The 12,282-nt window shown below is 41.9% G+C and overlaps 1 protein-coding gene across 1 annotated transcript in view; it reads right to left on the reverse strand.

Moving 5' to 3' along the window:
* The window catches only part of SRD5A1 (steroid 5 alpha-reductase 1), a 54,075-nt gene that overhangs the window by 23,030 nt on the left and 18,763 nt on the right, over nucleotides 1–12,282 (reverse strand). The window contains exon 2 of the mRNA XM_064279749.1: nucleotides 3,690–3,856. Within this exon, the coding sequence (XP_064135819.1) occupies nucleotides 3,690–3,856 (167 nt within the window). The remainder of the gene's footprint in view (nucleotides 1–3,689; nucleotides 3,857–12,282) is intronic.

Below are 12,282 nucleotides of genomic sequence, written 5' to 3' on the forward strand. Positions count from 1 at the left end.
AGGGGGAGAGCAAGTGGGAGTATGGAGTAAGGTGTATATAAGCTTATATGTGACAGACTGACTTGATTTGTAAACGTTCACTTAAAGCTCAATAAAAATTATTAAAAAAAAACAGTATTTCTGCTTACCTAAGTTAAACATAGAGCCCTGTTGGTACAGTGGTTAAGAGCTTGGCTGCTAACCAAAAGGGCTGGCATGTTCAAATCCACCAGCTGCTCCTTGGAAACCCTATGGGGCAGTGCTACTTGGTCCTATAGGGTCGCTATGTGTCAGAATCGACAACAATGGGTTTGGTTTTTTTGTTTTTGGTTTAAGCTAAACATACTTACTCAACCTGTATACTGAGAAAACATAACATACTTATACCAACATAAACAAATTTATTCAATCTGCATGCTGAGCAAATAATCCAAGAAGCTCAACTAATTAAAGCATGTGGCATCAGGATTGGAGGAAGACTCATTAACAATCTGCATTATGCAGATGACACAACCTTGCTTGCTGAAGGTGAAGAGGACTTGAAGCACTTACTGATGAAGATCAAAGACCACAGCCTTCAGTATGGATTACACCTCAACATAAAGAAACCAAAACTCCTCACAACTGGACCAATAAGCATCATCACGATAAATGGAGGAAATATGGACACTGTCAAGGATTTCACTTCATTGGGCCCACAATCAATGCCTGTGGAAGCAGCAGTCGAGAAAGCAAACAAGGTATTGCACTGGACAAATCTGCTGCAAAAGACCTCTTCAAAGAGTTAAAAAGCAAAGATATCACCTTGAAGACTACGGTGCGCCTGACCCAAGCCATGGTGTTTCCAATCACTTCTTACGCATGTGAAAGCTGGATAATGAATAAAGAAGACTGAAGAAGAATTGACACCTTTGAATTATGGTGTTTGCAAAGACTACTGCCAGAGGAACGAACAAATCTGTCTTGGAAGAAGTACAGCCAGAATGCTCCTTCGAAGCAAGGAGGTCTAGACTTCGTCTCACATACTTTGGACATGTTATCGGGAGGGACCAGTCCCTGCAGAAGGACGTCATGCTTGGTAAGGTACAGAGTTGGCGAAAGAGAGGAAGATCCTCAATGACATGGTCTGACAAAGTGACCGCAATGATGGGCTAAGGCACAGCAACGATTCTGAGGATGGTGCAGGACTGGGCACTGTTCCGTTCTGTCGTACACAGCGTTGCTATCACCCGGAATGGACTCGGTGGCACCTAAAAACGCCAATAAGCTAAACATGGAATTCTCTTTTTAGGAAGTTTAAAATCTTTGCATAAAATCTGTTAGATTAACCATTTTTAATGGTATGGAAATTTTTTGTTAGAATTTTATTTTTTGCTTAGCTATTTATAGTATCATAGTATACTATTATAGTATAATAAACAACTAATTATTGCTGTAATTTGATATTTGTCTGGTAACAAAAACTATAAAATATACAAGTAAAACAAAAAACTTGACCTAGTTTGTTTCCCAGTGTGGCACATCTTTAATAAAATTATTGTTTCACTGCCAGTGGTAGGAAATTGTAGAGAAGTCAAGAGGTCTTTGTACCATTGATTGCTGTATTAAACTTTTATACCAGGTTTAGCAGCTTCTCTGGGGCATGAGGTCTACTACTACAGAGCTACTTTAAGTGACATTTAAATTCACAGACCAAAAGCACTTGTTGGTCATCAAAAGTATCCACACACACACACAAAAAAGCATCATAGAAATGATTCCTCTAAAAATGTAAAATAAATACTTAAAATCCCTATTTTTAGGTTTTGTTCTTTGTTGCCTACTTGTGGGGATTCAGCCTGGTGAGGCGGTTGGGCCATTCTTTGCTATCCACCAGCTGCAGACCTCGGGCAAGCTGTCCACCCGCTCTGCCCTCTGGCTCCTCATCTGAAAAGGGCACACTTTCTGCCCCCTGGGGCTGCAGGGAGGCATGGAGCGTGGAGGACCACCTTCTGCATGGGGGCTGAGGGAAAGCTTGTTCTTGTTCCGTCTGAGGGTGGGGGTGGAAGAAAACAGCAGGAAGACACGTGGGCACCCACCGTGCAAAGGAAATGGCTGAGTCTAGCATTTCATGGAGGCATGGGGTTCTGGAGCTAGAAAAGGACCCCAGGCTTTCCCAGCCAACCTCATTTGACAAACGAAGACACAGATCCTCCATTGCAATTGTTCTTGGGTAAGAAGGGGGCACTGCTCGTGGAACAGAGTCAAAATTCACAGAGAAGAAATACGGCAGAGAAATGAGAAAGTGTTTTTCAACAACAAAGTACAACGTTAGGTTTTCTTTCTATTATCATAAACTCACGTCCAGAGAGAAAAAGCAGAATGGAAGGTGAGGTGACGTTATGCAGCTCTGGGTGAAGAGCAGCAGGGAGCCCTGAACGTGGGGTGGACCAATTTAGAATCTTCCCATGAGACCATGGGGGGAAGCCACACCTGAGCAGGCTGTGACTTCTAAATGATAGAAGGCGAAGCTAAATAAATACATGGAAGAAACTTTACATGTAAGAGCTGCAAGATTATGTATTTTTAATCCTCTTGCAAATATATATATATATTTTAATTTATTTATTGTGCTTTAGGTGAAAGTTTACAAATCAAGTCGGTCTCTCATACAAAAAGCCATACACACTCCACCGTGCACTCCCAGCTGCTTTCCCCTTACCGAGATAGCACATTCCTCCTCTCCATCCTGAATTCCCCGTGTCCGTTCAGCCAGTTCCTGTTGCAAATATTTTTTATTACTGACGTTTTATTTTCAGTTTTGCTCAGAACTTGTACAGCTATAACTGTTGTTGCTGTCATTAGCTGCTGTCGAGTTGGCCCTGACTCATGTGACCTCAGGCACAATGGAAAGAAAATGCTGCCTAGTCCTGCACCATCCCTACCATCAGTTTCTGATGGGACCATTGTGATTCCTGGGGTTTTCACTCGCTGATTCCCTGAAGACTGCCGGACCTTTCTTGCTTTTTCACCGTCTTAGTCTGGAGTCCCCGCTGAAACCTGAGCAGCATCAGAGCAACGCTTAAGCTTTCACTGACAGACGGCGTGACCGTCCCTGAGGTGCATTGGCCAGGAATTGAACCCAGGTCTCCTGCATGGAAGACAAGAATTCTACCCCTGAGCCACCAATCCCTCAACAAGATTGTAATTAGAACTTTAAAATGTACGTGAATTTACATTAATTGGGACAAATAAATAAAATGTCAAGGGTTTCTCACACCTACACGTTTATCCGTTTATCCGGGTCAGTGAATCATAAAAGTGTAACAGCACTGTTGGGAGGTAACTCAGTCCGACTTTTTCTCATGCTGCAGCAGAGACAAAGTGGGAGGATTGCTGACCATCTTGGATTACCAGCAGATTAGCGTCGTCACCTCAGGTTCAGCCCTCTGCTCCTCCTGCCACAACATGCGGCTATTTCAGGTCTGCGTTATGAACAAGCATTTGTAGCTTGGTGCCGGCCAGGCAACGGTGCACCTGTGCGCCCTCCCCATGCCTGGGACCCCCCTGAGCTCCCCCCACGCCGCCCTGCTGCCCCCTTCCTGGCAGCTCCCTGACCGTCCCAGATGCCCCACTCCCTCCAGGATCTGGGCTTTCTAACCCAAACTCCTGCAGCGTGAAAATACAGGGTACGGTCAGCCCAAGCCGGGGTCCCCAGTGTTGCCACTCACCGGCCAGAAAGCGGGGATCAGTGACCCAGTCTTCAGCATACTCCGCGTACTGGCTCAGGTACCTGCCTTGCAGGTAGCCATTACAGACACAGAACGTGAACGCCAGCGCACACGTATACAATGGCATGGGTTTTCCACCTCGGATCAGAAATGGGAAAATCAAGGACCTGAGGAACACAAGAAACAGAAACAGGGTTTCAAAATAATGTCTTTCTATCATTCTATCTTGAATGTCTTGGATTATGATCACTTGCTTCCTTGTACAGAAGTCATCCTCAGTAATAATCAAACTGCCTTTACGTTAAAAGCAGAGTTTCTTAGATAAAGGATTAACCATGTTTCCGTAATGCACACCACTGTGCAGACTCAGGAGTCTAATTACGCAGAAAGTGAAATAGATGCCTTGCATTAGAGGACACTGGAGGCTTCAAGATGCTCAATTTCCCCTACGCTAAAAAAAAAAAAAATTTTTTTTTTTTTTTAAACCACCACCTGTGATAAACAGAGAAAAGATTAAGGTTGTCAGTCCTGTACCATCCTCATAATTGGTGCTACATTTGAGCCCATTGTCGCAGCTACTGTGTCAATTCATCTTGTTGAGGGCCTTCTTCTTTTTCAAGGACCCTCTGCTTTAATAAGCATCATGTCTTTCTCTAGGGACCGGTTTCTCCTAATAACATGTCCAATGTATATAAGATGAAGTCTTGCCATCCTCCCTTCTAAGGAGCATTCTGGCAGTGCTTTTTCTAAGACAGGTTTGTTCATTCTTCTGGTAATCGATGGTATATTCACTATTCTTTGCCAACACCATAATTTAAAGGCAACAATTCTTCTTCAGTCTTCCTTATTCATTGTCCAGTATGCCCATGCCTATGAGGTGACTGAAAATATCACCGGTTGGGTCAGGCACACTTTAGTCCTCAAAAGGACATCTTTGCTTTTTAACACTTAAAAGAGGTCTTTTATAGCAAATATGCACAATGCAATACATTGATTTCTTGACTGCTGTTTCCATGAGAGTTGATTGTGGATCCAAGTAAAATGAAATCCTTGACAACTTCAATATTTTCTTCATTTATCATGATGTTGTTTGTTGATCCACTTGTGAGGAATTCTATATTCTTCATGTTGAGGTGTAATCCATGTTGAAGGCCGTGGTCTTTGATCTTCATCAGTAAGTGCTTCAAGTCCTCTTCACTTTCAGCAAGCAAGGCTGTGTCATCTGCATATCCTGCATATCGCAGGTTGCTAATGAGTCTTCCACCAATCTTGATGCCCTGTTCTTCTTCATATAGTTCAGCTTCTCAGACTATGTGCTCAGCATATAGATTGAATAAGTGTGGTGAAAGGATACAACCCTGATACACACAGTATCACCTAGTTCTGTTCAAACAACTACCTCCTGGTCTATATGAAGGTTAAACATGAGCACAATGAAGTGTTCTGGAATTCCCATTCTTTCCAATGCTACCCATAATTTGTTACGATCCACGCAGTTGAATACCTTTGCATAGTCAATACAACGCAGGTAAACATCTTTCTGGTGTTACCCGCTTTCAGCCAGGATCTATCTGACATTAGCAATGATATCTGTTGTTCCACATCCTCTTCTGAATCCAGCTTGAATTTCTGGCAGTTCCTTGTTGATGTATTGCTGCAACCTCTTTTGAATGGTCTTCAGCAAAATTTTACTTTTGTGTGGTATTAACGATATTGTTCGATAATTCCCAAATTCTGTAGGATCACCTTCATTTGGAATGAGGACAAATATGGATCTTTTCCAGTCACTTGGCCAAGTAGCTGTTCTCCAAATTTCTTGGCATAGACGAGAAAGCACCTCCAGTGTAGCATCTATTTGCCGAAACATCTCAGTTGGTACTCCATCAATTCCTGGAGCCTTATTTTTCACTAATACCTTCAGTGTAGCTTGGGCTTGCTCCTTCAGTACCATCAGTCCTTTATCATATGCTGTGTACTGAAATGCCTGAAATGGTTGGACATTGACCATTTCTCTTTGGAACAGTAACTATGTGTATTTCTTCCATCTTCTTTTGATGCTTCCTGCCACATTCAACATTTTGCCCATAGAATCCTTCAATATTGCAACTGGAGGCTTGAATTTTTTCTTCAGTTCTTTCAGCTTGATAAATACTCAGTGTCTTCTTCCCTTTTGGTTTTCTAACTCCAGGTCTTTGCACATTTCATTATAATGCTTTACTTTGCCTCCCGGAGCCCGCCTTTGAAATGCTCTGTTCAGCTCTTTTACTTCATCATTTCTTCCTTTTGCCTTAGCTACTCGACATTTAAGAGCAACTTTCAGAATCTCTTCTGACATCTATTTCAGTCTTTTCTTTCTTTCCTGTTTTTTTCATGAACTCTTGCTTTTTTTATGTATGATGTCCTAGGTATAATCCCACAACTTGTTTGGTATTCAGTCTTTTGCATTCAATGCATCAAATCTATTCTTGAAATGATCTCTAAATTCAAGTGGGATGTACTAAAGGTGGTACTTTGGCTCTCACAGACTTGCTTTAATATTCTTCAGCTTCAACTTGAACTTGCATGTGAACAATTGATGGTATGTTCCGCAGTTAGCCCTTGTCCTTGTTCTGACTGACAATACTGAGTTTCTCCACTGTCTCTTTCCACAGATGTAGTTGATTTGATTCCAGTGTACATTATGGACATTTACGTTATTGACAAAAGGTCTTTTCAATGAAAAAGTCATTGGTTTTCCAAAATTCTATCATGTGCTCTCCAGCGTTGTTTCTATCACCAAGTCCATATTTTTCCAACCACCAAACCCTTTTCTTTGTTTCCATCTTTCGCATTCCAATATCCAGTAATTATCAATGCATCCTGATTGCATGTTTGATGGATTTCAGACTGCAGAAGCTGGTAAAAATCTTCCATTTCTTCATTTTTGTCTTTTAATGATTGATGTGTAAATTTGAATAACGCTTGTATTAACTGGTCTTCCTTGTAGGGATGTGGATATTTTCCTATCACTGGCAGGGCTGTACCCCAGGAAAGATCTTGAAATGTTCTTTTTGACGATGAATAAAGACACCATTCCTTTTGTCATTCCCAGCATACTGAACCACATGATTGTCCAATTCAAAATGGCCAATACCAGTCCATTTCAGCTCACTAATATCTAGGATATCGATCTTCAAGTGTTAGATTTCATTTTTAACAACCTACAATAATCCTAGATTTGTATTTGTACATTCCATGTTCCTGTTACTAATGGATGTTTTCAGGTGCTTGTTCTCATTTTCAGTCTTGCCACATCAGCAAATGAAGGTCCTGAAAGCTTGACTCCATCTACATCATTAAATTCAACTCTACTTTGAGGAGGCAGCTCTTCCTCAGCCATGTTCTGAGTGTCTTCCAACCTGAGGGGCCATATTCTGGCAGTATATCAGACAATGTTGTGCTGCTATCCATAAGGTTTTCACTGGCCCTTCCTTCTAACCTGTCTTAGTCTGGAACCTCCACTAAAACCTGTCCGCCATGGTATTTGAAATATTGGTGTCACAGTTTCCAGCATCACAGCAACACACAAGCCACCACAGTACAACAAACTGACAGATGAATGGTGGTATGAAATTCTAGAGAAAGCAAAACTAGAGTCTGGGGAGAGTAACTGCAAAAATGCAGGTGGGTATGTTTTAGTGTATACAACTGTTTTGTATCTTGATTGTGTGGTGATTACGCGACTAAATACAATCACCAAAATCATCAACTACATACTTACACAATACACAATCACACAATACTGGGAATCATGACCTAGACAAACCAATACACACATTTTTGGTGGACACATTCAATCCATAACAGTGTATGCTTCTCGGACCACTATAACCAGTTACCATGAAGTCGCCCCTGACTCGTGGTGCCCTCACGTGGGTCAGGAGTGGAATCGTGGTGCCCTCATGTGTGTCAGGAGTAGAATCATGGTGCCCTCATGTGCATCAGGAGTAGAACTGTGCTCTATATGGTTCTCAATGGCTGATTTTTGGAAGTAGATCACCAGGTCTTTCTTCCAACGTACCTCTGGATAGACTCTGACCTTCAACCTTTGGGTTAGCAGGCAAATGTGTTAAGCATTTGTACCAGAGTCCAGGGAACTCTAGACCAGTATACCAAAAAAAAAAAAAAGAACAAAAACCAAGAGACCAAACCAGTTGCTGTACAGTTCGCGCCAACTTATGGTGACCCTGTATGTGTCAGAGTAGAACTGTGCTCCGCAGGGTTCTCAATGTTGATTTTTTTGGAAGTAGACCACTAAGCCTTTCTTCTAAGGTACCTCTGGTGGACTCCTTGAACCTCCAACCCAGCACGTTAACATTTGCAACTCCCAGAGACTGTGGTCCAGTACGCGCTCCCTTAAACACAGGCAGAGCTTTTGGCTTGTAGTGATCTGGCGCTGTTGTCATGTACTTTTCCCCTTGTGGGACACCATGGGTTAGACTCCATAGCAAACAGAATCGATGGCAGAAGACAGAATGGTCCTCACTCTGACCCTGAAGCCAAAGGCTTGAGAGGCACCAGGTGGAGCAGCCACACTTTGGAAGTCGGCTTAGGGGCTCACTAGCCATGGCAGAGTAGGAGAGGGGCAGTTGGAGAATGCTGAGAGAAAGCTTCCACAGGAGTTATTGGTACCATGGAATTTTCCAGTAGACAAGTAGCAGAATAGGGCAAGAAAGTCTTTGAATTCTGATGCGATTGGAGAAATACAGAAAAAAGAGCAGGAAATGAAAATTTTGGGAGACCAAAGGCCTGGACTGGGTTTAAAAAGGTGCCTGTTAAAATACGGGTTTTTGGGTGTTAAAGTATAGAGTCCTCAGTTCCTAGGAAATTGGGGCTGTTTACCAGGACTGAGTCTATCCTAAACTCAGTATAGGGTGATAGAAATGCAGGGGCCAAAAACGGAAAGATTAGGAAGTTTGACTAACACAGAATAGATGCTGAAGAAAGCGGTCTGAGGAAGACTGGGCTGTGTGCCACCAATTTATAAATTATAGATGAATGGGGCGTTAAAGCAGCAACGCTGAGCAAACCTGCGGGTCTCTGGTAGGCTTTCCCTCCAGGATATAAGAATCATGCCCAGCGAACTTCAGATGATTCCATTTCGAGCTCAAAGCTGAATTCTGAACAACTGTATACAGTGGTTGGCACCTTACAAAGCTGAAACCCAGACCTCTCTCGTTTTGCTTCAAACTCCTTGTCTTTACCCGTCACTCCTGCTCTGTGGCTGTGACAGCAATGAGTCCAGCTCAGGTGTTGGCAAGCAGGTGGGCCAAATCCCATCCACCACCTGGTCTTGTATAGCCTGCGAGCTAAGAATGGCTTTTACATTTTTAAATAGTTGAAAAGAAAATCAAAAGATTATTATTCTGCAATACATGAAAAAGAAGCCCTGGTAGTGTAAAAGTTAATTGCTTGACTACTAACTGAAACATCTGGTGACCTGTCTCCATAAAGATTACAGTCTAGGAAACTACGGGGCAGTTCGACTCTGACACGTGGGTTTGCTATGAGTCAGAACCGACTCTGAGGCACGCAACAACAATGCATGAAAATTATATGAATTTCAATTCTTGGGGTTTAAAACTAAAGTCCTATTGGAACACAGCCTTGGCCATTCATCTACATACTGTTTACAGCTGCTTTCGTTCTGTGATCGCAGAGTTAAGCAGCTGCAGCTGAGGCCACGTATGGGGCTCTCATCGCTCTGTATTGCTGCTTAGTGTACTACAAATCCTGGTGACGCAGTTACAACTCGACTGCTTTCTGAGTCCCTTGCAGATCACCGTACCACAGCATCTTATGTTATCTTATTATCACTGCATAGGCATCATGTCTAATCAAGAAAAGTGCATTTTGCCTCTTGGGACCAAAAATTAGTTTATCCTAATAAGTAAAGCCTGTTTGCCTTGAGCACTGTGCTCTTTTAAAGAACTATCTACATGAGATCAAATTGATGACAGAAACTTGAAAGGTTGGATGAGAAGCGAACACGACAATGAGTCTAAGTCAATGGTCATGGAACAATTTGGAGGAGGAGGGCAAGAACGTTTGCACAACTTAAGGTCACTAAGTCGTTCGCGTGGAAAATATTGAAATGATGCATGACTGCATATTTTCACCAAAATTAAAAAAAAAAAAAGTGAACTTCAAATGTCATGTCATGCTTTAAGGTACAGTGGGGTGTGGATTGTTTTGTTACTGCGTTAGACCGCAGGGCTTTCTTTGCGCGCGATATCACTGTCCCTGTGCTAAAAGAGCACACTCAAGGTCAACGCTACCGGACGGAACACTCATCACACATTTCCCACCCACAGGAAAACTGTGGTCAGAGGATGGGAAAATTTAAAACAATCTCATCACAGCAGGATTTCTCCACAAAGGCGAGGTGCGTGGGACTGCAAAGTTAGTTACCACATGGCTCGTTTGTCAGCAAAGTGAGGAAGGTATCTGGTGGTGGTGAGTTAACAAGCTACAGCAGCCAAAGAAACATGTCCAGAGATGACAAACTTGTTTAAGATGATTAGCCTTTGGGTGACAGCAGTTGCTCGAGGAGGTGAGAACCTTAGAGGTAGCATCAATAGTCACTTAAGAAACAAGTCCAGTGATTGAGTGGTCATCCTTAGTTCTTGTTGAGGCCACAGGAGTTACCTATGTGGCTCAGCTTTGTTGTTTTAGGAGTCAATGGTAAGCTCAAAGTGACTGCTGTTAGTTGCTGTCAAGTCAGCTCCAACTCATGTCAACCTTATGTATAAAGGAATGACACCTTGCCCCGTCCTGCGCCAACTTCATAATCATTGGTATGTCTGAGTCTGTTGTCGTGGCTAATGTGACAATCCATCTTATGGAGGGTTCCCCTGGTTTTCACTGACCCTCTGCTTTAACAAACGTGATGTCTTTTTCTAGTGACTGGTCTTCCCTGATGACATGTCCAACGTAAGCATGCCAAAGTCTTGCCATCATCATTGCCAAGCAACATTCCAGTTGTATTTCTTCTAAGGCTGATTTTTTGATTCTTCCAGAAGTTCACAACATATTCAATACACACTGTCAACACCGTGACATGCTGTCAACACCGTGACATGCTGTCAACACCATGATTCAAATGTGTCACTTCTTCTGTTTTCTTTTTTCATTGCCCAGCTATCGCAAGCATGTGAGGTGATTGAAAAGGCCATGGCTTGGGTCAGGTGCATGCTAATAATCAAAGTGACATCTTAAAACTTTGAAAAGACTGAAAAACTAGCCTCTATAAATAATCTCCATGACTTGTCTGTCAGTCTGTTGTGGTGGCTTGCATGTTGCTGTGATGCCGGAAGCTATCCTACTGGTGTTTTAAATACCAGCAGGGTTACCCATGGTGGACAGTTTCAGTGGAGCTTCTGGACTAAGAGAGACTAGGAAGAAGGATCTGATGATCTACTTCTGAAAAAAACGGCCAGTGAAAATTTTACTGAAGATTATTCAAAAACAGCTGCAGCAGTATATTGACAGGGAGCTGCCAGAAATTCAAGCCAGATTAAAAAGAGAATGTGGAACGAGGGCTATCATTACTAATGTCAGATGGCTCCTGGCTGAAAGCAGAGAATGCCAGAAAGATGGAACATAACAAATTATGGACAACACTGCAAAGACTGGGAATTCCAGAACACTTAACTGTGCTCCTGTGGAAGCTGTCCGTAGACCAAGAGGCAGCCATTTGAACACCAACAAGGGGATTGCACATTATTTAAAGTCAGGAAAGGTGCGTGCCAGGGTTGTATCCTTTCATCATACTTATTCAATTGGTATGCTGAGGAAATAATCCAAGAAGCTGGACTATATGTAGAAGAACAGGAATGAGGACTGGAGGAAGACTCACAACCCTGCTTGCTGAAAGTGAAGAGGACTTGAAGCAATTTTTATAAAAGTGCTGAAAAGGTTTATTTAACATGTCATAAAATACATGGAACCTGTTGTTAAAATCAAGAGAAGTGCTGATTCTTTCTCTTTGGGTTAAAATTTATGTTAGTATTTCCTCTTATGTTTTTGCCTAATATCAGACAACAAATGCATAATATTATGTCATAATTTTATTATTTCTTTATTGCTAACTTGGTTCAAACTTTATTTTTTGAATCTAACATCATCAAAGCCAATAGTTTTACTGGAAAATTCAAATCATTTATCTATGAAGTTATTTTTTTTTATTACTATTCAGGTATTTAGAGACTTGATAATCTTGGTATATTCTTAGTATATTCTGACTATATTGTTTTATGTCTCAAGATTATTATGTGTTATGTCTGAAGTTCTTTAAAAATATGGTTATTAGTGGGTATATTTAAAAATACTTTATCTAAAGTGTTCTTTTTTTAACTGATTTTACTTGGCCTTTATATTAGGCTTGTAATTAATTTCTATCAGGTCTTTGACCATTGAGTTATGTTTATAAATTAATCATGGCCATAATAAGTTTGGAAACCCTGGTGGTGTAGTGGTTAAGTGCTACAGCTGCTAACCAAAAGGTGGGCAGTTCGAATCCGCCAGGCGCTCCTTGGAAACTCTACGGGGCAGT

Source organism: Loxodonta africana, chromosome 2 (assembly GCF_030014295.1).
Source record: "Loxodonta africana isolate mLoxAfr1 chromosome 2, mLoxAfr1.hap2, whole genome shotgun sequence".
Lineage (NCBI taxonomy): Eukaryota > Metazoa > Chordata > Mammalia > Proboscidea > Elephantidae > Loxodonta > Loxodonta africana.